The sequence below is a fragment of the Myotis nattereri genome, assembly GCF_964212035.1.
Source record: "Myotis nattereri genome assembly, chromosome: 2".
NCBI lineage: Eukaryota > Metazoa > Chordata > Mammalia > Chiroptera > Vespertilionidae > Myotis > Myotis nattereri.
The window spans coordinates 38,716,755-38,744,731 of NC_138076.1; the positions used below are offsets into that span (position 1 = coordinate 38,716,755).

The window sequence follows — 27,977 nt, forward strand, 5'->3', positions numbered from 1 at the left end:
CCAGACGTCATTCCGGAATTCCGGATATTATTCTGGATGAGGCCACCATGGCGGGGCCAAGGCAGAGGTGGTTGGGGCGATTGGGCAGGCAGGCGAATGGTTAGTGGTGATCAGGCAGACAAGCAGTTAGGGGTGATCAGATGGGCAGGCGATTGGGAGTGGTTAAGGGCTATCAGGCAGGCATGCGAGTGGTTAGGGGTGATGAGGCAGTCATGCAGAGTGGTTAGGGGTGATCAGGCAGGCAGGCAGGTGAGCTATTAGGAGCCAGCAGTCCCGGATTGCAAGAGAGTGCAGGCTGGGCTGAGGGACATCCCCCCATGCATGAATTTTGTGCACTGGGCCTCTAGTTGAATATAAACATCTATGTGGGTATCAAGATGTTTTAAGAAGTCACTTATGAATTCCTCTCTTCATGGAGGCTTGTTTCCTATAACAAAGTTATTATTAGTACCAAACTTTCGCTGGAGTGGAGTCTGTGATGTGATGCTGCCTAGTTGTTGCATGGTATATGGATCTTACAGTTTAGTAAAAAATATAGACAGTAAATAAGTTTTATATGCTGTGGAGGACTAATGAGAGGGCTCATGAAGAAATTATATTATTGAATAAAGAAGATGTCATATATACTAGAGGCCCAGTGCACAAAATTCATGCACAGGGGTGTCCTTCATCCTGGCCTGCAACGACACCAGTGTCCCTCACCCTGATCTCCAGCCCAAGGCCCCTCCCCTCCCTCTGCACGGCCGGGGCGTAGATGCTAGGTTCATGTTGCCGGGGCGATGCTGTCAAGGTCCCGTCCCGGCCACTATGGGTGCCACCATCTTTGTTGCAGAGTGACAGTTAATTTACATATTACTCTTTTATTAGATAGGATATAATGGAATATTATGCAGCCATAAGAAAAAAAATTAAATACTGCCATTTGCAGTAACATGGATGGATCTTGAGAATATCATGCTAAGTGAAATAAGTCAGATGGAAAAGTCAAAACTCATATGATTTCACTCATATGTGGGATATAAAACTAAAAGCAACAATCAAAAAACAAGACCAAAAAACTCATGGACACAGACAACAATATGGTAGTTACCAGAGGGAAAAGGGGTTAGGGGGAAGTAGAAAAGGATAAGGGAGATAAAATATATGGTGACAGAAGGGACTTGACTTTGGGTGGTGACCACACAATACAATATACAGATGATGTATTATCAATTGTACACTTGAAACCTATATAATCTTATTAACCAATGTCTTTTTAAAATAGGCAATTATAATCAGCACCTATAATTTTGTTACAAAACCATCACACAAAGAATGCTTTGTCATTAAAAGCAGAGGGGAATATGGACCAATAGTAATATTTGCAAGTGAATTTGTAATGCAGAGATTGAATGTTAAAGAAATTCCCATCAAATGATTTCTACTTGTCCTGTGAATAGGAAGCAAGGTCTCTATCCAGCCTGATGATGAGGCAATGAATTGGAAAGGTTGTGGAGAAAGGAGAGAGGAAGTGGGTACTGTGGAGAATGCAAAAAAGCTATTTAAAGATACATGAAATGCAATGTTGAAGATACAGCTAAATTTTGAGACTACGAATTTATAGAGATACTAATTTAGACAGGTCTGTGACTTTCTTAGGCCTTACATAAAGGGGAGAAATGCAACATTTAGATTGATCCAGCTTTAGAGTATTTTCAGGCTTATAGAGCTGAGAAACAAGGGACCAGGAACTTTGGGTGGCTGGCAAAGGAGTTGAAGTGATGACCCTGTGGTCTAGGTTGGATATGAAAATAGGAAGAAAAATGAAAGAACAAAATTAAGTATAGAGTCTTTAAATGGTCAAAGAAAGAACTGGTATAGTTGAAGTGATAGAATAAGATTTTGAAGAGCTAGAAGGTAAGATTTTGGTCAGAGAATGGGACCCAGGGTTTAGAATTTTAGAATAATTCTGGGTAAATACAAAAATCTAGGGTTTTATATGGATATGAGTGGCTTAAACATAATGATGGAGTTGAGACAGAAATAGCAAGGAACTATCAAGCTAAGGTGTTGGCTGAATCTTTATAATGACATTGAAGTCAATCCATGTGAGGCCAGTTCTTATGGAAAGGAATGTAGGCAGGGGCCTGTGGCAGTGACAGATAATAGAGGGCAGCCCCTGGGACTGTGTTGTAAGAAGATGTTTTAACCTAATGGAATACATGTCAAAGGGGCATGGAGGAGTACTGGATGGGGCGCTCTTCCTCATCCACATGTTATCCTACATGGGCCATCCTCATCTCAAAAAGACTGTGGGGGAAGTTATGCATTTGGGAAAGAACCAGCTGAGGCTAGGACAGAGGAAGCTGATTATGTGAGTGGAGATTGAGAGCGTAGAAGGAATTGGTGAACATGGAACAAGACACCCAAAGGTTAGTTAAAGGCTCTGGTAGAATGAGGCGGAAAGTTAGGTGTGGTGGAAGAATTATACTGTAGTATTAGAACCAGAGACTAAAACTGCACTAATGATAAAAATAAAAAACAGAAATGGCAACACATGATTGCGATTATGTCAAGCTCTCTAGAAGGAACAATGCTGGATATTATAGATTACATTAATATTTCTTCTGTAACCCAGCCCAGGGTGGTGGCCAGTCATACTAAATCAACCCTGCAGAATAAATATATACGCCATTTACTGAGAATAGAATGCTCCAGTAAATGTTACCTAATTTTTCCACATACAAAATTGGTCTGTTTTCTAATGTGTTTTTAATGTGTTAGCTCATTTATAATCATGCTGTAAAAAATTCCACCAAAATTTCAAATAACAATATTGTAGAATCTGCTGATACTATTTAAGTGATTAGTAGAGTCCAGTGGTAGATGATAAATCCTTGTCATTTTCTTTTTTATATATAATATTAAGATTTTTTTCTAACTTAAAAAACCCCAGAAATATAGGTTGTAGAGCAGAATCTAGTACATATCATGTGTCTATTAATTGTTGCCCCCTTCTCAAACCACTGAAAGTGAATTTGATTTTAATAAACCAAATAGTGAAGATTTAATTCTCTGAATTATATAGGAATCACTATATTCTTGAACTACTGAAACATTCAGAATTGGTTTCACTTTGGTTGATTGATGTTGGTTGGGTGTCTGAGTGTTCCAAAGCATATTTGGTCTTTATTTGAATTACATTATAATTTTTTTTTTATCAGAAACTTGTGCTTGAATAAAAGTAGCTTGTTTCAAATGAGTGTGGATAGGTTGTTTTAATCAAACTTAATTTTTAATAAAATATTCTTTTTTCTTCCAAAAAGTTTATAAAGGTGGTTTGAGTTTAAGCCACGGGTCAATAAACTTTTTCTTAAAGAGCCAGAGAGTAAACATTTTAGAAAATGTTTTTTTTTTTTAATACATTTCACAGAGAGGAAGGGAGAGGAATAGAGAGTCAGAAACATCAATGAGAGAGAAACATTGATCAGCTGCCTCCTGCACACCCACTACTGGGGATGTGCCCGTAACCAAGGTACCTGCCCTTGACCGGAATTGAACCTGGGACTCTTCAGTCCACAGGCCTACGCTCTAGCTCAGGGGTGGCAAACTTTTTGACTCGAGGGCCACAATGGGTTCTTAAACTGGACCGGAGGGTCGGAACAAAAGCATGGATGGAGTGTTTGTGTGAACTAATATAAATTCAAAGTAAACATCATTACATAAAAGGGTACGGTCTTTTATTTTTTTTTTTTTAGTTTTATTCATTTCAAACGGGCCGGATCTGGCCCGCGGGCCGTAGTTTGCCATGGCTGCTCTAGCTACTGAGTAAAACTGGTCAGGGCTTAGAAAATGTTTTTCAGGCCACTGTCTCACTACTAAACTCCACCACTGCTGTGCAAAAGTGAGTGTGGTCTCAGAATGGTTGTGTTCCAGTAAAACTTTATTTATTAAAATAAGCAGTGAGCTTGATCTTGGGTTAAGCTATAGAAACTCAGAGCAGGTCAGCTAACATCTTCATGTTTTAAAATCAAACACAGTAAAGCTAATGACAATAATAGCTATCAATTTTTTTTGGACCTTCTATTATTTTGCTAAGTGCTTTAAAGGAATATATTATCTTATTTAGTCCTCAAAATGGCTATAATGACAGCAGTTCAAGTTTATGGACTATAATGATACAGTAATTAAGGCAATAGCATTATGTAATATTTTAGAAAGTTTCTTTTTAAAATAGATTACAAAAAGCCATGAGATTTTAAGGAAATAATTTCTTGAGCTCCCACATTGTATTCCAGAATAAATTATTTTGAAAATCCAAAATAAACCACTCAACCCATTAAGAGTCAACTTGCAGTATAAAAAACATCCTTTAGGCATAAATAAAGCTGCTTGGCTTCTGTTGAGAAATTGGGAACTTTTGTTACATTAGATTATTTAACCTAAATTTAAAATTAGTTAAGATAGAGAAAAACTTGTCTTTGTTTTCTGGGCTATGCATAAATATAAAACGGTAAAGATTTACTTTCTTTTGTAAGAGTTTTCATTTTGATCTAAGATAATACATTGGTATTGATATACATAAAATCACATTTTATAAGGAACATATTTTTAAAATGTGTATTCTCATTTTCTTAAGAAATAAGAAAATTTGAACACTACTTTTCTATTGTTATGTAAAATATATCTGTAAACTAAACTGTGCATTGAACAGAAATTTATCAGCACAGTGTTATTCACAGAAGATTAACAATTTTGACAAAAGAAACTCACAAATTGATAGGAGAGATAGATTAATGAAGCAAGAAGTTCTAACAGTGTGTGTTTTAGCCATATTTCTGGTAAAGAGGTTTATCTTGCTTAGGACTCCAGGATGTCTCTTTGGTCTCCCGTTTGTCTATGATTGCTATGTGTTTGAAGCAGAAATGCCATCTTGCAGAAAGTCATCTTTTCTAGAAAAGTAATTTCTGTGTTCCTCTGGAGACACTGGGTTTTAAGATATCTGTTAAAATGAAATTAAATGAAAGAGCCATTTATTTTAGTTCAAACGAAATCTGATACTCACATTTCTGCTCATTAATCACAAGAGATCAAATTAAGAAAGTAATTCATCTTGCCATAGCAGCAGTCTTTCATATTACCAGAAAGTTTTATTTTTCACTTTCTGGGAAACTTTAATTAAATAAGTTTCTTCTTCTGGCAATAACTACATTGTCTGTTTTTGGAGGATTGGGCAGGTCTTGTTGGGTGAAAAAAAAATAAAATAATGACGTTTTTTACTATTCAGTGATCCATTTTAAAAGTTTGCTCTTTATATAGGATACTGAAGGTACACTACAGACTAAGTGTAGATGATTTAAAGACAACTCTAGAATGACACAGGTAATCATTTCTTTGGGTGTTATTTAATCTGGATTTCATTTAAGAGAACAGGGTTACCCAAATTGAGTGTCTTATGAATTTTGTCCTATCACCTTCTTTTGTGATAAATATGTATTCATTTTCTCATGAATATCCATATGTTTATTTGAAATTATGAAATAGAGATGGTAACACAAATCTTGAATAATATATTTTAAGTAGCTTTCCACGTATGGTCAGAATCTCCCATTTTATCTTCTCGGACCTGCCTGGCACAATCAGCTCATTTATAATTTGTCACCTATAAATGTGCATACATTAGTCATTGAATTAAAAGGGCAGAACAATTTCCATTGTTCCATTTATATTAAGCATGTCATTTTCCATTTTCTTATTTTTCTCCTTATATGCTGTTTTGAGAACAAATATATTATTTTTTCTTAGAACAATAACCTTTAATTTAAAAATCTTCATTGCATTAATGATCATTTTCTTGGTAAGAGAGTTGGTTATAGTATATATTAAATAGCACATGTGTTACTATAAAATGAAAATTTGGAAAAGAAATAATAAAATATGTTGTTTAATGAACTCATAAGAATACATTCCTGAAAATTAGTTAAACTGTACTATGGTGACACTAAATCTGATATATCTGCAGAGTATATGTTATCAACAGCGGGTGAAAACACCGCTTTGGGGTAGAAATTGGTTCTTAAAGAGGCAGAAAACATCTTACTCTTTCTTTATATAAAGCAGAAATAGATATGTGAAATGCAAAAACAGATATAACACATATCCGTGGTTTAAAACTGCCATATGGTGTGATCATTAGGAACAAAATATCTGAAAGTACTCCTTAAGGGTAGATGATTTAAATAAACATTGAAAAATAGTGATTTAGAAAAATAGTAAGAAGAAAAATTATGCTTTTTCATATATTGTTTTATGCTTTTTCATGTACTGTTTTCAATTTTTTTCAAGTAATGTGACAAAAATATATATGAAAGTTTATGATACTCTTACAAATCTTGCCTTCACTCCAAAAAAAATGAGTTACACCTTGTAAGCACTCACAGATGAGTAATGTACTGGAAGGATACATGACAGAAGAAAGGTCCCAGGCCAGCAGAGTGAAGAGGCCAAGGCAATGGCACCCTCCTAGGCTGGGAGTGACAAGTGGAATCCTCACTCCCACAAGTTGCGCTGCTGACTGCTTGGGATTGACAGAAAGTTCTGAGAATGGACACATGCTCAGGTGATGCTTATAGGACATGCTTCCATAACATGGGGGCCAGGTGTCAACCCCCACATAGTTGAAAATCTGCACATAACTTTTAACTCCCCCAAAACTTAAGTTGTCCCTCAGTATTCAAAGGGGATTGGTTCCAAGATCCCCACAAATATCAAAATATGCAAATGGTCAAGTCCCTTATATAAAACTAGAGGCCTGGTCCACAAACATTTGTGCACTGGGGTGGGGGTGGGGGGCTCCTCAGCCTGGCCTGTGCCTTCTTGCAGTCTGGGAGCCCTCGGAGGATGTCCACCTGCTGGCTTAGGTCCGCTCCCTGGGGGATCAGGCCCAAGCTGGCAGACAAACATCCCTCTGGCAGCCTGGCAGCCTTCGGGGGATGTCCACTTGCCAGCAGGGAGCAGGCCTAAGCTGCAGTCAGACATCCTTAGTGCTGCTGAGGAGGCGGGAGAGGCTCCCACCACCACTGCTGTACTGGCAGCTGTCAGCCTGACTTGTGGCTGAGCAGAGCTCCCCCTGTGGGAGTGCACTGACCACCAGGGGGCAGCTCCTGCATTGAGCATCTGCCCTCTGGTGGTCAGTGTGTGTCATAGTGACCAGTCATTCCCAGTCTTTCTGCTGTTAGCGTCAGTTTGCATATTACCCTTTTACTATATAGGATAGAGGCCTGGTGCATGGGTGGGGGCCAGCTGGTTTGCCCTGAAGGGTGATCCGGATCAGGGTGGGGGTCCCGCTGGGGTGCCTGGCCATCCTGGGTGAGGGGCTGATGGGTGTTTGCAGGCTGGTCACACCCCCTTCAGGGTGGGGGTCCCCACTGGGGTGCCTGGCCAGACTGAGTGAGGGGCTGATGGCTGTTTGCAGACTGGTCAAGCCCCTCCCAGTGGGGACCCTCACCCCATGGAGGTTTGGCAAGCCTGGGTGAGGGGCTGATGGCTGTTTTCAGGATGGCCACACCCCTTTAGGGTGGGGGATCCACACTGGGGTGCCTGGCCAGTCTGGGTGAGGGGCTGAGGCCCGTTTTCAGGCTGGCCAACCCCCCCGGTGACGGAAGCTCCCAGCCTCTCCTTTTTTTCTTTTTTATTCTGGAATTTATTTACCTTTTATAATTGAAACTTTGTAGCCTTGAGAGGAGCTCAGAGCAGGCCAGGGCGGGCGGGAGGGAAGCCTGGCTTCCTCCATTGCCAGGGGCAACCCACTCCTGCTCGCTCCAGCTCCGTGGTCACGGCTGGCTGAAAGCAATTATTTACCTTCTATAATTGAAACTTTGACAGGTGGGGATACTCACCACTATACTAACGAGGAAGAAGACTATAATTGAAACTTTGTTGCTTTAAGTGGAGCTCAAAGCTGGGGCCATGGCAGGCAGGAAGCTTCCTCCATCATTGGGGCAACCAAGCCACCTGCTCGCTCCAGCTCCGTGGCTGCCGGCCGCCATCTTGGTTTGGTTAATTTGCATATAGTCGCTCTGATTGTCTGGTGGGCATGGCTTAAGGCATAGCAAAGGTATGGTCAATTTGCATGTTTGCATGTTTGTCTTTTATTAGTGTAGATGGTATAGAACAATTCATAGAGTTGGTCCTCCATATCTGCAGACTCCCAACCATGGATCAAAAATAGTACAGATATTTATTGTATAAGTGGACCCACACAATTCAAACCCATATTATTCCAGGGTCAACTATACTAATAAATGCCTGAAATATATCTAGAAAGATTATCCAACTAAATAGAAATGCAATTAATTACTTTACTTTGCTACAAAAAAGACAGATGGAATGAGCTGTTTAAATAATCATAATTCATAATAAAATATGCAGCAGGATCCATTTGCATTGTTATTTGCCTGATGGGAAAACTCAATTTCAAAGACACTGCTTGCTTGTAGTCCAGGAATGGAACTTCCCTGGAAGCTGAATCACTACCAGGTAAATGGTGGGAATGGATTCCAGCAGCCGGTGAGGAATCCTGACTTGGAGCAGCTTCAACCTGACACCCACCAAAGGGCCATGGGTTGTTAGGTTATTTATCAAAAAATTGCAATTCTTTTTGCTACCCCATATTTGTTTGAGAGTGTATAAAAACAAACATAGGCATGAGCAAGCAAAGAAAAAATTATTTTTATTCTAAGGGACTCAGAAACTGAGGCTGAGACTCAGAAATCCAAGATGAACACCTAGCACAAGTTTCCCAATTAAGTAGAATTGATGGAAGAGATAAAGGGTGGGTTTTTTTAAATATCTCAAAGACAGATAATTCAAGCACAAACAAACTTTCTGAAACTTTGGCTAAATTTTTCAAAAAAACTGAATTTTTAAAAAGGATATGGTCATTGTTGAGAGCTAATTATTAGTATGGGAGATCAAGTGGAAAAAATGATTGGAAATCATGAGAGGCTAGTTACGTAGGTGAATAATAGCAGCTTATGAAGGAAAAGGAGAATAGATAGAAAACAAATAATAATAATAAGCAAGAGAAGAGCTTTTTCCTACACTGAGGAAAAGCACCAATCTGTAGATTAGAAGGACTCACTAAATCTTAGGGAGATTAAATGAAGAAAAAAAAAATGCATTTCTAGGCATATCCTGGTGTCCTTCCTTGGTTGCAAGCATAAAGAAAATACCTTTTGAAGACTCTGAAATGCTTAAATAACCTGCAAAACCAAGACAGATAAATATGTTGCTCACTTGATGACTCATCTAAAAAATTAGAAAGTAAAAAGTAAAAAGAACAGCAACTTAACAATCTGTGTGCAGCCAAAATATTCATGTGAGAGTTAAAAATGTCTTTTAGATAGGAAAGGATTAAGAGAGTATACAAGCCTTGATGTTTCTTTGAGGAAACTACTCCAAAGTATTATAAAATAAATTCATCTCAATCCACAGGAATAGATAAGAGAAGATGAAAGAAAAGTGGTGATAAAAATGTCAAATGAGAACCTTTAAAAAATCAAGGACTCCAGAAACTATAATTTAATTTGTGTATGATCTTGGGAAAAGCAGGAGTGTGATATCAATAGAGAGCATGAAAGAAGGTGTGTGATAGCGATGGAGAGCAGGATGATAGAAGTACTTTGAACTATAGATTGGCAAGGTGTTTGGGATAAGTGTGTAAGCAAATTTGCCTGAGAGAGGAGTTTACAACGATACCGATTAAATGCAATAATAAAGAGTATAGGTTGATTTATAATCATTGGGATAATCTGAAGGATTAGAAAAGCAGAGTAGAACATCTGAATTAGCAAGGAGGGAGTAGAAATCAACAACAATTTGACCAAGCCAGAAAAGATAAGAAAAGGTTTAAAAATGAAATAAAAATGACATTCACACAATAAATAGGAAACGTAAGACCAACTATAACTTTGGTACATTAAATATGGACAGGTTGAATTTTCCCATCAAAAGACCTAGAAAACATGATTATGTTTAAACACAAAACCAAGTATTATTAGGAAACGCATACAAGGTGGTTCCAAAAGGTAAAACAACTAAAAATGGCACCTAAATATTAAAAGATTTAAAGTACTTAGCAGAATGTGCTAAAAATTAAGGAATAGTCTAAAGGGCAAATGATGTGAGTGCAAAATGCCCAATGGTCACTTAAGCCAGTGGCTGCCCTGAGGGCATTTGCATATCTTTGTCACCTAGAACTTGTTTCAGGACTGGAGTAAACACTATGTGCAGTGAAATGTCAGAGCAGAGAACCTCATGTAACATCAGGGCACAATGAAAGTAGGAAGTAATCTGGCAAACTTCTGTCTTGACCTTGACCCCACGTGAGTAGAAAAAGAGTAAGCTTTACTGAAAATGTGGAGGCACAATCCTGCCCTCATATGGGATTGGTGGCCCAAGTCACATTACTTTTAGGGTTTGAGAAACATCAGCTACAAAACTGATTTAAAGGGGGTACCAAATATGTAAGAGAACCCTTGAACCTTGACAGAACCAGTCCTTTCTGGAAAAATGTACTTTAAACAAAGTTCTTGAAAATCTAGAAAAAAATTATGATTTCTTGGAAAAGGGTCAAATTGATGGGCAAGATATGAAACATGATCAGAAGAACCCTGGAAAGTTTCAATCTACCATTACAAAAAGGAATGGACCCACTGGTTTTCCTGCTGTGCTTTACCAACTTTTAAAGATGAAATATTTCTTGTTTAATTTAAGCAATTCCAGATCAGACAATGGAAAACTCTGTACGTTTAATAAAACTAGCATAAGCTTAACGAAAACTGACATGATAGTGTGAGTAAAATTATACGCCAATTTCATATATGAAAGTAACTACAAAAATTATAAAGAAAATATCCTATATAATAAAAGCCTAATATGCTAAGTGTCCAACAAGTCTCTATGATGCACACTGACCACCAGGAGGCAGACGCTCCGACTGGTAGGTTAGCTTGCTGCTGGGGCCGGGCCGATCAGGACTGGGTGAGATGGGCCAGACACGCCCTGGAGCCCTCCTTCGGTCCCTCCCCAGCCCCAATTGTGCACTGGTGGAGTCCCTCAGCCTGGCCTGTGCCCTCTCACAATCTGGGACCCCTCAGGGGATGTTGGAGTGCCAGTTTCAGCCCGATCCCCGCAGGCCAGTCCAAGGGACCCTAGTGGTGCACGAATTCATGCACTGGGCCTCTAGTTCAGTGATGGTGAACCTTTTGAGCTTGGTGTGTCAGCATTTTGAAAAACCCTAATTTAACTCTGGTGCCGTGTCACATATAGAAATTTTTTGATATTTGCAACCATAGTAAAACAAAGATTTATATTTTTGATATTTATTTTATATATTTTAATGCCATTTAACAAAGAAAAATCAACCAAAAAAATGAGTTCGCGTGTCACCTCTGACACGTGTGTCATAGGTTTACCATCACTGCTCTAGTTATTCAATAAAAACCAGATTAGCATTATCATTTAGTGTTTATTCAAGGAATATTCAAATTGTTAACACCAAGGGCTCTTGTGATACATTTCACTACCTCAAGAAATTGAAGGCTAAAATTCTTTTAAGTAGAATTGGAAAAGAAGAGAAGCCCTTAAACAGAGTAGAAAGTAATTATAAAAACCCACTGCAACTATTATGTAGGAATGCTGAAAAACTTTCATGGAAAATGAGGAGCATGGATTCCTCTCTTTCCCCACTTCATTATTTACTATATTACCGTACAACTATATCATTATAGCTAATAAAGTAATCCAATTAACCCCAAAATCAATCTTGAAAAAATATTAATCTTCAATTGCAAATGAAATGTACATATTTTAATAAAACCCAGGAGTCCTTATTAAAAATATTAGTATTAATAGAAGAATCTACTGAGGTGGTTGAAGAAAGTCAATATAGATAAATCAATAGCTTTTCTCTTCACTGGAACTAACTAGGTAGAATGGTAAAAAAATAAATAAAAATTTAAAAGGTAAAAAAATGCCTTTATATTAGTAACTGGAATATTAAATTCATGGAAATAAATTTCACAAGAAACAGCATCTCTATGGGGAATTTTTATTTAAAAATATAGTCCAAATAAATAGAAAAACATAGTGTGATCCTGGATATGACAGTTTGATAATAATCTTTTTAAAGACCTGTTTTGTATGTAAAGGTAAAGAAAGTAATCATAAAGATAGAAATATGTGACCGGATAAAATTTAAAGTGCTTACAGAGCGAATGCCACCAAAATTAAAAGTCAAACTATTGACTAGGGAAAAACTATTTGTAGTTTATATAGCAGACAGAGATGACTGTTCTTAATATCAACAACCTCAAGAACTAATAAAAAAGACAAAACATCACCATAGAAAATTGGCAAGGTTATGAATAGAAAAACTGTCTTAAAAATAAAATAATGCTAAATAATCAATACACACATGAACAGATAAGCAAAAGCTTGATTAAGTTTGATTACATCTGGTGATGGTACAGATTTAAAATAGGAAGCACTTTCCTACCTTGCTGGAGGGCAAATGATTTTCTATAACATTTTGAATGAATTTATTAATACTTTTTTAAAAAATTTAAAGCTCCATAAACCTGTCCTTTGCCCCAGCAATGCTAGGTTTGAGATTCTTTTTATAGATATGAAAGTTCAATAAATATGAATATTGCATAAGGATGGTTAATGTAGTCTTGTTATTGAAGCAGCAAAATGCTTAACATTTTTCCCGATGATTTCTTATCAAGGAAAAACTATTCTTCAGTGAGTCATCAGGGAGAATGTTGAATTAAATAAACATTGAATGCTATGGGAAATATGCAGCTGATGAAAAGAATAATTAGGACCAAATCTCTATCCCAGGGCGGTGGGGTGGTTGTCTATGATTGTTGGTGAGTGAGAAAAGCAAGTTGCAGAGTGACATATAAAATGCAAGCCCATTTATGTGATTGTACAGTATATGTTTAGATGAAACAGGAGATCTTAAGAAGGAAATATGCAAAGTGGCTCACAGGGGATTTTGTTAATACTTTATATTTAGGATTATTTAACAATTCAAATGTATTACTGTTTTATATTTTTAAAAAAGACATGCCAATTCAAATTAAGAAGCAACTTGAGTCTACAGAAGTACTAGATAGAAAAGTAATGTTAATTTCTTCCTTACATCTAAATTAACCACTTGCAATGCGTTTAGTGTTTTATTCCTAAAATGTCATTATTAAAAATATGTTTTTCTTCACATTTTTCAAATGTGAGTGGAAGAAAATCCCTTCTGATATTCTGTGTTGGCCTAGAAAAAAGGAAAGTGAGCTTTCTTTCTTCATTTCTTGCAATAAATCACCTGGTATCTCCTCAGAGGGATATCTTATGACTGATTCCAACACTCAGCCTTGTGCTCTTCAATTAGGAGTTAAGCTGTATTGCACATTTTCATTCCAGTTGCAAACTTCTTTATAAAATGAGTTTTCTTACCCATAGGACAAGTAAAGAAATAATACATGCTGTATTTACATGTGTATTTTATAATATTAGTATTTGTAGTAACAAATTCATAGAATTAATGTGATAGATTAAGAGGTTAAGCTAATTCATTAATATAGTAATTTTGATTATTAACTAATAATATGGACACATAATGTACTAACATGTTAATGCAGGTACATAAATTGCTTGGTATAGAATCTATCTCTATTTGTTTGTGGCCCAAGACATAATAATATTTAAACATTTACATATTAGTTTAATTTTGCTTACTAATATGTAAGTTGTTTTATAATATACCATGTGCATTATAGAAACTTTATCTTTAGAGTAAACAAATTATACAAAAGTGCACCCTTATAAACTGATGAAAAAAATAGATCCAGAGACCTAGAAGCACAGACAGACTTCAGAGGAAAGGCAGCATTGGGCAGGTGGGTGAGGAGGGCTTAACAGGGGACTTGTATGCGTATATGCATAGCCCATCCACACAGACAATAGTGTGGTGAAGGCCTTGGAGGGGCAAGTGGAATGTGGAGGGGGCCAATGGGGAACAAAAGCAAAGGGGACAGCAGTAATACTTTCAACAATAAAGATAAAGTTAAAAGAAAAATGTACCCTATCTGTGTATATAGTAATTCTATCAATAGAAATGACTTTTAAATATTATCAAATAGTAGATAATGAAGAAATAATGCCACTGGCAAACATTTAACATTTTAACATGTTTTCTAATTGCTTAAGATATATTTGGTATGCTAGGTTCTAGTTGGTGTGTTTCAAACTATTCTTTTTACTAAAATGTCATTCTAGAATAGATTATTGTGGGCTCCTCATTTTATATGATAGTGGCTGAAATTCATGGACTGACAAATATATAAAATATTTTTAAATAAATTATACTTTTAGATTTCAATTCCACTGTCTCTTTGTTCACCTAGGTGGCTTTTACCGTACTTTTTGACTTGGAAGCACTTCTGAAGATATGGTGTTTGGGATTTACTGGATATATTAGCTCATCTCTCCACAAATTTGAGCTATTACTTGTGATTGGAACTACTCTTCATGTATATCCAGATCTTTATCATTCTCAATTCACATACTTTCAGGTAATACAAATAATGCCTATTTGTCTTTAGACATTTTTTATTCCATAGAAAATACTAGTCACATTATAATAATAATTGTATAAGTTTATATATAACACTTATGTATAATTATTAAATGCACACTTAAGATAGATCTGATGAGCCCTAACTGGTTTGGCTCAGTGGATAGAGCATCGGCCTGTAGACTGAAGGGTCCCAGGTTCGATTCCGGTCATGGGCATGTACCTTGGTTGCGGGCAACATCCCCAGTGGGGGGTGTGCAGGAGGCAGCTGATCGATGTTTCTCTCTCTCTCATCGATGTTTCTAGCTCTCTATCCTTCTCCCTTCCTTTCTGTAAAAAAAAAAAAAAAAAAAAAAAAAAAAAAATCAATAAAATATATTTTTAAAAAAAGATAGGTCTGATGACATCTTAAATATCTAAAATAGTATGTTTATAAATTGTAATATTTTTTTTAAAACTCTTCAAAATTCATAGTAATAAATGGATATGTTTTAAAAATATAGTTCATAAATTAGCACAATGTGAAGAAAATGCATTCCAATTTCATTGATTTTATTTATTGGTAATACAAAAGCTGTCATTTTCAGGGCTGTATTAACTTATGATGCTATAACCTGAAACTCAATATTCTAGTTACTTGGAGAAAAGGACATGAAAATATTATTCATAAAAATGAAAACCAAATACACTGCAACATAAAAAGTTGATCTTCTAAAAATCACCACTAAGCATATTGAAATCATAGAGGACTATCATGGTTTAAGCTTTTAAAGGGTGCCCAAAAATTCATGCAAGAAGTAATTTTGATAGAAAACACAGGTTTATAATTAAAAATTGTAAATTTTTTATTGATTCATAAAGTATACAGTATAGGGTTATGTATGGAATAGAGATCGGATAAATGGCCTCCACGGCTTTGCTGGAACATACGCACTCTTTTGTTGAAATTTTCCATGATCATTTTGCATAAATGTGGCTGAATTTCAATGAGGCTCATTTTCATCTTGATGGCTTGGTTAATCGACAAAATTGTCACATTTGGGGTTCAGAAAATCCATGAGTGATTGTTGAGAAACAAATGCATCCACAACGTGTCACTGTTTGGTGCGGATTTTGGGCTGGAGCCATCATCAGACCATTCTTCTTCGAAAATGTGGCTGCTCAGGCAATAACAGTTAATGGTGCTCGCTATCACGACATGATAATCCAGTTTTTTGTGCCTAAATTGCAAGATATGGATGTGGATGACATGTGGTTTCAACAAGATGGTGCCACATGCCATATAGCCAAAGAAACAATTCAATTACTGCATGAGTCATTTCCTGGTCGTGTAATTTCCCGTTTTGGTGATCAGAATTGGCCGCCCAGATCATGCAATTTAACGCTGTTGGACTTTTTTCTTTGGAGTTTTTTGAAGTCTAAGATTTATGCCAACAAGCCCATGACCACCCACACCTTGAAGGAGGAAATTGAGCGCTGTATCAACGAAATTCAGCCACATTTATGCAAAACGGTCATGGAAAATTTCAAGAAAAGAGTGCATATGTGCCAGCAAAGTTGTGGAAGCCATTTACCTGATATGCTATTCCATACATAACCCTATACTGTATACTTTATGAATCAATAAAAAATTTACAATTTTTAATTATAAACCTGTGTTTTCTATCAAAATTACTTCTTGCATGAATTTTGGGACACACTTTAGTACCGTCAACATCCTTGCACATCAATCTCTTGTCCCATATTGGGTTATATCCTTGGCCTTGGCTACCTAAGTAAGATGGCTAAGGCAAGAGATATACACATGTTCAAAACTCTTGATACAAAATGGGCTTCCTAAATATTCATGCATTATAGGCCCTTCGACACTGCTATCTAGCTTCACAAAATCAACCTGAGCATGTAGTGCTTACCTTAGAGAACCATTATAGATAATTATAGAAAATATACCTGATAGTCAAAGCTACATGATACTTTAATATGAACCTATCCTATCAGACAGATTTAAAAAATACTAATGCTATTTCAACAAGGATATAGTATAAAATATATTCAGGGTTTGAAAATTCTTATAGATTCTCACAGATAATTTTTTGTAAAAATGTTAGAAATAGATCAAAATTCGAATTCTTTGAGATAAAAAAAAATGGAAACTGTTTAAATGGTAAATATTTGAGGAATAGCTTAGCAAGTCATATGCCAATTTGACCATAAAATTAATAGCTGTGATGAATTTGCAATAACTTGGAGATATGATTGTTTTATTTAAATGCAAAACTGTATAAAATCATATAACACCTAAAAATGACCTGAAGGTTACTTGGTTTTACACATGAAATACTATCTTAAGTCACTAACAAACCATTGGATGGCTACTAAACTAATATCTATCTATTCAGCACGTACTACAGATAAAGAAACAGATAAGAAGAAACAGGAGATAATAATATCTAATACTCTCTGGAAAACATTTTAAATATTAAAAATATTTTAAAGTCAAAAATGACTGCATAGAAATATACTAAAGTATTACAAATTATTAATAGTCATTGTCTCTGGTGTTTTTCTACTAATCTGTTTTTACAAAATATCTAGACTTTGTATTCATGCTTCTAATAATTTTGCATAGCTACTAGAGGCCCGGTGCACAAATTCGTGCATGGGTGGGGCCCCTCAGCCTGGCCAGCGATCAGGCCCCTGGCCCATCTCGCCCAGTCCCAATTGGGGCCAGATGGCCAGGGGGAAGGAACCATGGGAGGTTGGCTGGCTGGGGGAGGTTGGCTGTGGGATCACACTGACCACCAGGGGGCAGCTCCTGCATTGAGTGTCTGCCCACTGGAGGTCAGTGTGTGTCATAGCTACCGGTTGACTTGTCATTTGGTCAATCGGTTGTAATGGTTGCTTAGGCTTTTATATATATAGATAGTCACATAATATGCAATCAATGAAATTGGAAATTTTACTTGTGTCTTTAATTCTGGATTATAATTTGTAATAATTTATATTAATAGTTAAGTGATTTTCATCTGTATCTCTCTATACATGGCCATGGGTATATTTTTCTAATAAAATAATTCAAACCTACATACCTCAGTTATTTTGTGGCTAAAAAATAAATAAATCTCTTAAGAAGCTTGGGTGTCACAGGATTTTTGCAAATTCACAAATGGAGAATCCATTGTACCGAACAGATTGGCACCTTGTGGGTCCACTTTCATCTCTCTTGTTGGTCCTCACACTTCTCATTTCAGTGGGCCTTTCTTCATTGTGTTGGCAGCAAGTCTTCCCTTAGTGAGTATCACATTTTTCATATTTAAATGTGAAGTCAACAGTTTTGTACAAAATGACTCCCTTTAAAATATCAGTTATCTCTGAGACTAATTATTGGTGCTATTCATCTATTTATTTAAATGATATTAACTGAGCACATAGTGTGTGCCATGAACTGTTCCAGATACTGATGGGAGAAAGGTGAACAAGGCAATGAAGTTCCCCACTTTAGTAAGCATAAATTCTAGGGGGCAAGCAGTTCATAAACAAGTATACAACAGAATGTAGAATACAAGTGCCAGAAATGGTATCAAGAAGAAACAAGCATAGTAAAAATGATAGAGGTTGTGGGATGCGGTGTCATTTTAGGTAAGTTGTCACGGGAGCTCTCTCTGAAGAGGTGAAATTTGAGCAGAGACCGAAAGGAGTGAGAGGAATCCATGAGAGGCTCAGGGAGGAAGCATTCCAGGTAGAAAGAACCACATGGTACCTGTCCTGAGGTGCAAGCCTACTTGGTTTGTTCAAAGAGTAGCACCAAGACCAGTGTAGAAGGGGCTGGAATGAACATAGGGCAGCATTGTCCTATGGGAATTAACGAAGTCTTTAAAAATGCTGTGGTTCTAACATACCGGGATAATTGTGACACCAACTGGTATTTATTGTGCATTTACTATGCACCAATCACTGTGCTGAGTGCATTGTTTCATTTGTTTCTCATAACAATTATGTGAGCTAGAGAGTGTACATGTAAACGGAGGTCCCAAGAGATTTGAGAACTTGCCTAAGACCACATAACTAGCAAATGGTAGAAACTCATCACCAACAAATTTAATTTCACAGCTCATGTTCTAAACCACACAATTTCTGCAGTACTTACTAATCAAACGAATAGTCTCTAAGAGAGACTTAGAAATGTGACCAGGAAAATGTGATTTGGAAACTATCACAGAATGTTCTACAGACCTTATGTTTGAGAGTATCAGTAGGAACACAAAAATCAACATGTTGGGTAGACAGAGTAAAAATCATACTTCTCCCCAAATAAATGAAAAGGCATAATTATGAGGATTTTGGCTTTCCTAGGATGCAAGGTTAATCCTTTGAAATTGCTGATCAAATCACCAATGTGGGAGTTATGTTAAGCTCTGTTTCTTCCAGCTAATGAAATATTAATTTATCAAAATTGCACAGATGTGCATAGGCTGTTTTTATTAGCATTTGGGATAGGATTCAAAATTACAAAGGAAATTTTTTAAATATAATTTTAGCACAAATGGGGAAAACACACAGTACTAAATTTGAGCTATAAACCAGTTAAAGTGTTTCTGTAAACTTGCCTATATTTAAATATTAACAACTAGATACCGATCACTTATGTTTGAGAATAAACAACTCTAATAAAAATGTGAAATCTTCCCAGATTAGTACTCTAGGCACTAATGATTATGAATATTAATATCTTAATGGTTTTTATGATAAAGCTGTTTGCTTGTCATTTTGAAAGATAGCCTCAGTGTAATGTTCTGATTTCAGAATGTATACTTAAAGTATTATAACAGGAAAAACTGGTAACTTAACCGTATATGTAATATAATGCTTAATTTGAAGGACTTTAGCATGAAGACATATACATTTTCTCGACTTATTTAAACATTTGTCTATTTGTTTACTAGACATGTGGCTAGAAACCATACCATTTGTGTTCTTCAGACAATAGGCATGTGTGGGAACCGTGCCAGGTCCCGGGATAGTCAAGGCTGGTAGGAGCATAGAGGCCTTATTATCAATGCACCAGAATGGCCAAAGGCCGCTCTGGGCATGTGCCTAAACGGGATGTTCAAGGACTCTGAGCCTGGGAATCCTAATCAGGCCACGATACCATGATTGGGTGCAAGGACACAAGGCACCCTGTGTCCTTCTGTAGCCAATATGACTAATGTAACTATTGTCATGAAGCCCTCTTTGTCTAAATGGTATCAAAGTAGGTTACTGTCCAGCTAGTTGGCTGGAGTGAGAAGAAGTCTGCTGGAGTATAGAGAGAGAGCAGCTGGAATGGAGTGTGTGAAGAAGTCTGCTAGAGAGAGCAGCTGGGCAGGAGAGACAGGAGAAGCTGCTGAGCCGGAGAGTTCAGGTACCGCTACGTGGTGAGGCGGTGAGTCTAGGATGCAGTGTGCGGCTGCTTAGATAATAGCTGTGGGTACAGAGACAGATGCTACTTTATGGGAAAGATATGCATTGACCAGCCGGTGTCCCGCTGCCTGCCTGTATGGACTTTGCTGTGAGGACTGTTCTTATCTGATGGCTATATGGCCATTGGCTTCTGCAATAAAGACTTATTCTTGTACACCCACAACCTCTCATAGCCTATACCCGGCATCCTAGGAGGTCCAGCCCCAGGCAGAGGGGCTTGGACCCAACACCTGCTGCCTAGTGAGCAGAGGATAAAGGAGGAGCTTGGACTAAGTTCCCAACAGTTAGTACAGTGGGCAGGGTTCAAGCAGGAGCCTGCCCTGGCGTAGTGGGGTAGGAGAATTTAGAAGAATGCAGGTACTCACAGCCATTCAGAGCCAGTCAGACCAGCAGAGCTGTGTGGTGCTCTTGCTGCTGGCTCTGACAGCATGATCATGTTACCTCAGTATTTCCTGTTAATTCAGAGTTTAGGGGGCAACATTCAGAGGCTAAAATTGTATTATTGGTACTCAGTCACTTTTCTTCTTTGATGCTATCATTCTTAAGCTGACGTTCTCCATGTAGTAGCAAAAATGTCTCCCAGAAGCTGGAAGCTTATGTGATTCTTACAGTAATACCAATTGGGAAAAAAAAAAAAAAAAAGGAACACTTCTCATAAGTCCAGCAAATGTTCTGCTGAATCAAATAATTGTGAATACTCTGGTCAGGCCTGGATCTCAGGGATTTGGGAGTCCCTTTGTGGACCTCATGGACTATGAATGTAGTAATGATTTGTCAAAGACAAATCAGGAAAAGCAGGAAGCTAGGGATGCTGGAAAGGAAAACCCAAATATATTTAATTTTGGCCCTGGCTGGTATGCTCAGTTGTTAGAGCATTGGTGGGTGTCCAGGGAAGGAGGTGGCTCATCTCTGTGTGGGCATCCAGGAAGTTGGTCTTTTCTGTCAGATTGGATTCATCATCTTCTATTCAAGGCTTCTATTTTTGGTCCAAAGGGTATACTCCAATTGTTTCCATTTCCCAGCCAAAGAAAAGTATTAAAAAGAGTATCTAGGACAGATTTATTTCTTTTTATGTGCTAAAAGTTGCAAAAATCACTTCCTTTCACATTCCGTAGGCGTTAACCTAGTCTGCTGGCCACACCTAGCTACAAGCAAGGCTGGGAAAAGTAGTCTGCAGCCCTAGGTAGATCCTTCCTAGGATAAAATTCAGAAAGTTCTATTTCCAGGATGGAGAGAATGGACCTTAGGGTATCAATGTCAGCCTTAAGTAAAGGCTCCAAGACAGAAGGTTTTTAAAACATTTTTTTATGAATGTACACTAACACTTGGGAAGTTTTACTTTATTATACAACTAGAGGCCCGGTGCACAAAATTTGTGCACTCGGGCGGGAGGGGGCATCCCTCAGCCCCGCCTGTGCCCTCTCGCAGTCTGGGACCCCTTGGAAGATAACAACCTGCTGGCTTAGGCCTGCTCCCGGGTGGCAGAGGGCAGGCCCAATCCCTAGGTGCAGCCCCTGGTTGGGCTCAGAGCAGGGCTGATTGGGGAGTTGGGGCGCCGCCTCCTGTCATTCACAGAGCAGGGCGGATTGGGAGGTTGCGATGCCACCCTCAGTCACGCTCAGGGTAGGGCTGATTAGGGGGTTGGGGCACCGTCCCCTGTCACACTCAAGGCAGGGTCGATGGGGAGGTTGCGGTGCCACCCCCTGTCACGCACAGAGCAGGGTCGATCAGGGGGTTGGGGAGCTCCCCCGTGTCATGCACAGAGCAGGGCCCATCAGGTGGTTGAGGAGCTCCCCCCTGTCACTGACAGAGTAGGGCCAATAGGGGAGTTGGGGCACCACCCTCTGTCACACACAAAGCAGGGCAGATCAGGGGGATGGGGCGCTGCACCCTGTCACACTGAGGGCAGGGCCAATGGGGAGGTTATGGCTCTACCCCGTCACACACAAAGCAGGGCCCGTGGGGGGCGGTTGGGGTGCCTCACCCTGTCACACACAGAGCAGGGCCGATCAGGGGGTTGGGGAGCTCCCCCCTATCAGGCACAGAGCAGGGCTGATCAGGGGGTTGGGGTGCCTTCCCCTGTCACGAACAAAGCAGGGCAGATAGGGAGGTTGTGGCCCCGCCCCCTGTCACACACAGAGCCGCAGGGCGATCAGGGGGTTTGGGCAATGCCCCCTGTCACACTGATCCTGATGCTGGGAGGCATATTACCCTTTTACTATATAGGGTAGAGGCCTGGTGCACGGGTGGGGGCCGGCTGGTTTGCCCTGAAGGGTGTCCTGGATCAGGGTGGGGGTCCCTACTGGGGGCCTGGCCAGCCTGGGTGAGGGGATGATGGCTGTTTGCAGCTGGTCACACCCCCTTCAGGGTGGGGGTCCCCACTGGGGTGCCTGGCCAGTCTGGGTGAGGGGCTGAGGGCTGTTTTCAGGCTGGTGGGTGACTGAAGCTCCCAACCGCTCCTTTTTTTCTTTTTTGTTCTTTTTTTATTCTGGGCCAGCTTTAGCTCTGAGGCTTGGCTCCAGCTCTTAGGCCTCGGCTGCTGAAAGCAGGTATCTGGTTTGTTTGGGTTCACTAATTGAAACACTGTTTCAACTCCAACTCTGAGATCCCGGCTGGCTGAAAGCAGGTTTCTGGGGTTTTATTTAGCTTCTATATTTGTAACAATGTTTCAAACTGCAAGCTCAGAGGCCAGCAGCGTCAGGCAGGGAACGTTGGAGTCCTCCGTCACTGAAGCAAGCAAGCCTCATGTTCGCTTCAAGCTGCCTGGCTGCCGGCCGCCATCTTGGCTGGCAGTTAATTTGCACATCGCCCTGATTAGCCAATGGGAAGGGTAGCAGAGGCACGGCTAATAACCATGTTTCTCTTTTATTAGATAGGATGAGTATTGATAGAATTGAACTACGTTTTCCTCAATATTTGAACATTAGAAAAATATCAATTTTATTTCAACAATATGTACCAGTTAATACCATTTTGAAATATGTGTTAAAACACTTAGTTGTCACCATTTCTCTTCATTCATTCATTTGGGATTTATTGAGTAGTTTTTTGTTTTGTTTTGTGGCTGTTTTGTTTTTCATGTTTTAGTTTTTGTTTTTTCAATTTATCTTTATTGAAAGTATTACAGACTTCCCCCTTCTTCCCTCATGGACCCCCTCCACCCCGTACCTGCCCCCACTCCATACCTACCACACTGAGTTCTTGCTATAGGACAGATAGTGAGTTAGACTGATAGCTTAGTTATTACACTGTGAATGTTCCTCTCTAGATGCTTAAATGGAAAAGTGCATCTTTAAAAAGTGCTATGAAAAAAAATGAGGTTTTAATATGAACTTATTTAAGATTCATTGTAAATAAATGATCGAATATGTATATTTTTCTCTCCCAAAATAGGTTCTTCGGGTGGTTCGGCTTATTAAGATTTCACCTGCGTTAGAAGACTTCGTGTACAAGATCTTTGGTCCTGGGAAAAAGCTTGGGAGTTTGGTTGTATTTACTGCCAGCCTCTTGATTGTTATGTCAGCGATTAGTTTGCAGATGTTCTGCTTTGTCGAAGAACTGGACAGATTTACAACGTTTCCAAGGGTAAGAACAAAAAGATGCGGTTGAAGTCATTATTCTTATGGTAGTAATAATGATTGACATCAAAGTGATTTCACTTTAACAGTGGTTCAATCATAGTGTCATCTTTTTGATAACTTGGAGTAGCCAGTTTTAATATTTAAATGGTCTCTTCTGCAGGGTGCAGGTGTTTGAGCACATGTGCAGCTTATGCATTAATTCTACAATTCTGGAAATAATCGCATGGAATCAGATGCTGAGACCAGTAAAGATTGAATGTAGGGTTCTCAGCACTGTTAAATGGAAACATAATAGAATTTTAAAATAAAGTTTGCTCTTCTTTGTTTGTGAGAGTTAACATTTTAAAATCTGTTTTACAGTTCGTATATTCTTATGTCAGGTATAATCCAGAACGGTGCTTTTGAACTTTAAACTCATAAATTCTTCTAAAGATTTGAAGAGCCTTTAGATCAGTGGTTCTCAACCTTGGCTGCACATTGGAATCACTTGGGAATCTTTTTAAAATCCTGATTTCTGGCCATGACCAGTTTGTCTCAGTAGATAGAGCGTTGGCCTGTGGACTGAAAGATCCCAGGTTCGATTCTGGTCAAGGGCATGTACCAGCCGTGGGCAAACTACGGCCCGCCCCGTTTGGAATGAATAAAACTAAAAAAAAAAAAAAAGACCGTACCCTTTTATGTAATGATGTTTACTTTGAATTTATATTAGTTCACACAAACACTCCATCCATGCTTTTGTTCCGGCCCTCTGGTCCAGTTTAAGAACCCATTGTGGCCCTCGAGTGAAAAAGTTTGCCCACCCCTGGCATATACCTTGGTTACAGGTACATCCCCAGCAGGAGGTGTGCAGGAAGCAGCTGACCGATGTTTCTCTTTCATCGATGTTTCTAACTCTCTATCCCTCTTCCTTCCTCTCTGTAAAAAATCAATAAAATATGTATTTTAAAATCCTGATTTCTGGGCCTCATCCTCCGGAAATTCTGTTTCTTTGTTATGGGTTGGGGCCACAAAATTAGTAACAAAGAAACAGAATTTCTGGAGGATGAGGCCCAGAAATCAGGATTTTAAAAAGATTCCTAGGTGATTCTAATGTGCAGCCAAGGTTGAGAACCACTGCTGTAACCAGAGGGATCCTGAAAATTAACTCCATATGGATTTAGAAACATTAAAAGTTTAATGACCAAGATAAAATAATGTATATATCTTCACCATAAGCTGACATAGTAAATCCTATTATATAGAAAAGATAATATTGGGATAAGAGTAATGTACACACACACACACACACACACACACACACACACACATATACACTGAGTGGCTAGATTATTATGACCACCCCATCAGTACTTGGTTGGGCCACCTTTTTGCCTTCAATACTGCGGTGATTCTTCTTGGCATTGACTCCACAAGATGTTGAAAGGTGATGCGAGGAATCTGACACCATGCCTGATGAATAGCACTGTCCAGTTCTGTGAGATTTGATGGTTGTGGAACCAGCTGCCTGAGGGCTCTTTTAACTCTGTCCCACAAATGCTCAATTGAATTGAGATCTGGTGATTGTGGGGGCCACCTAAGCAAGGTAAAGTCTCCCTCATGTTCTTGAAAGCACTCCTGCACAATTCAAGCACCATGGCATGGTGCATTGTCTTGTTGGAAGAAGCCATCTCCATTGGGATACGCCATCAACATGATAGGATGAACTTGATCAGCAATGATACTTAGGTATGTTGTGCTATTCAGACGTTTATAATGGTCTGGCCCTCTAGCAACTTCAGCGTGAAATTATAGCTTATTTGCCTACAAACGTCAGGTGGTCATAATAATCTGGCCACTCAGTGTATATATATGTGTATATATATATATATATATACATACACACATATATATGTATATATGGGTGTGTGTGTGCATTTTTTAATTAAGCTTTGAGGGAAAAGATGTCTGTATACATAATAGCTAGACTAATTACCCTGGGGTTTTGTGGTTTTTTTAACCTGTTGCTAAATTTATTACTTATTGCCAAGCATTTGTCGTGTGCCTGAAAGAGCCAGGCAATGTTAGTGATCCTGGGATATAAATACAACTAAGTCCTAAGCCCTCAAGAAATTGTTGGTTGAGGGAGGTAACCAGTAAGTAAGCATAAAGCCTTGATAAAGGCAAGCACAAGGCTCTGTGGGAGCTCAGAGGTAAGACCCAGAACCAGGAAAAACCCAAGAAGCGGAGGCCTGTGACATCTCCCTCATTATCCAGTGGTCAGGTGTTGAGGTTGGTTGGTTGATGACAGTATGTGTCAAAGCACAGCACATTAAGAGAAGCCATTTTGTGTAAGAAAAATCATATGCTGCCTCCAAAAGTAAGCTAAAAAAAGTAAACTTTAAAAATCAGCAATTGTTTATATTATCTTTACTTGGGTCCAGGCCATTTTGGAGGCTGACTACCACCAATATACATAGAGCTATGGGATGAAGGAGAGGCTCTGAGAGAACCAGTCATGAGGAAAGGAGGAGTCCCACAGAGGCAGGACGAGCCTGACTCAGCAAAGGGGACTTAGTGTTGGTGCCAGGAAAATAATTTTTCTCTGGCTGCTTCTCAAACCTGATCTTGACCTAGCCATCCAGGTGGCATATTCTCTCTAGGAATAGAACTGGATGTCAAACTAAACACTGTTTTGATTGGACCTTACTGTATCTTGGGCCCCCGTAACATGCCATCAACCCCTCCTAAGAGGATTGAAAGGTTCAGGGTTGGGCCGGGGTCACACAGAATGGACTCAAGGCTCAGTGTAATCAAAATGATAATTTATTCCAGGCACCTGGGTGCAGGTGGTCTGACTCAAGAAAGAGCCAGCAGTGAATTGGGGAGGGCGCAGGCTTTTTGTGCACTCAGGGAGAGCTGCAGACGGGGCTTTGGCTTGACCAGGTATCAGGACCGCGCCCCTGTCGTAGTTTTACGGCCATGTCCTTTGTCCTTCTGTTGGCACCTGACATCCTTTCTCAGGGGGCCGTGCAGGGGTGATGGTCTTCAGGAATTTCTGTTAAATAACCACTCAAGGGGAGCATGTTTGTGCAAGGCTTAGGCTAACAGAACGAGCTTTCCTTTGACATCTGTTAGATTTTTTAAGGCTCAAGCCTTATGTTCTCAAGTTAACCCTTTCAAGGATCTGTCATGGACAGGCGGAGGTGATTTCCCCATCCAGATTCCAAAAAGGGAATCCTGGAGGGGCAGGAGGCCGGCAGAGAAAAGCAGGCCAGGCATACTGAGTGACCCGCTGATGAAGCTCAACCCACATTGAAGTACCCCAGGTACTTCCCAAAATACTGGAAGGTGAAGGGGATCCTAAAGGCATCTCTCACTTGCATTCCACGGGATACCCCATGGGTCTACCTGCCTCTGTCAGGCACTTAAATCCATTTTCCATTTACAGTATAAATGATCTTTCTATGATATAAATAGTCTCATTACACTCTCCTGTTTAAAATGCTTCAAGGTTCTCCATTCCCTTAAAGTGACAAACCTTTTAATGTTTCTCACTATCTTTTCATCCCTAGCTCTATTTACCTCTTCAGACCCCTTTTCAGGATTTCCCCCACCACACCTTTCAAAGGCAGAGATGGTGTCTATCTTGCTCATTCAATCCTCACTGCTTAGCACAATACTTGCCTCAGGGTAGCTATAAATAAGCTTTTGGATGAAGCATGAATAACAATGCTGGACCAAAGCAAGCTTTTAGGTTCTGTTCTCACTGTATTGGGCCAGCAAGCCAGGTTCTTTCTTCCACTGCTGTCCACTTCTCCAGGACCCCCATTAGCTCCATCACTTCCTTTACCTTCTATCCCACCTGAAATGTCTGCATAATTCTGTGTGAATAATTTGGCTGCAGGTAGCAGAAAACTTGAATCCAACTGACTTAAACAATTAGGAAATTTATCTCACAACATCCAAGGGATTAATTAGACTCCAAGAAGCTAGGGCTCTGAATTCTCTCAGGTGTCATTATGGGTTAAATAATGTACCTCAGAAGATATGGTGAAGTCCAAACCTCAGGACCCCAAAATGGGACTTTATTTGGAAATAGAGATCGTCAAGTTACAATGAGGTCATAAGGGTGGGTCCTAATCCAATATGACTGATATTTTATAAAAGGAGAGATTTGGACACAGACACAGACATACACAGAGGGGAGGTCATGTGAGGACACATGTGGAGAAGATGGCCATGTGATTGTGTGGCATCCACAAGCCAAGAACCTCCAAGGACTGCTGGCCGACACCTAGAACTAGAAGAGGCAAGGAGAGTCAGAGGGAGCGTGGTCCTGC

General features: G+C 39.2%; 1 protein-coding gene across 1 annotated transcript in view; it reads left to right on the plus strand.

Moving 5' to 3' along the window:
• NALCN (sodium leak channel, non-selective) overlaps positions 1 to 27,977 on the plus strand; it is a 300,444-nt gene that overhangs the window by 124,520 nt on the left and 147,947 nt on the right. Inside the window, exons 12-13 of the mRNA XM_081082492.1 lie at positions 14,448 to 14,615; positions 23,471 to 23,662. Of these exons, the coding sequence (XP_080938618.1) occupies positions 14,448 to 14,615; positions 23,471 to 23,662 (360 nt within the window). The remainder of the gene's footprint in view (positions 1 to 14,447; positions 14,616 to 23,470; positions 23,663 to 27,977) is intronic.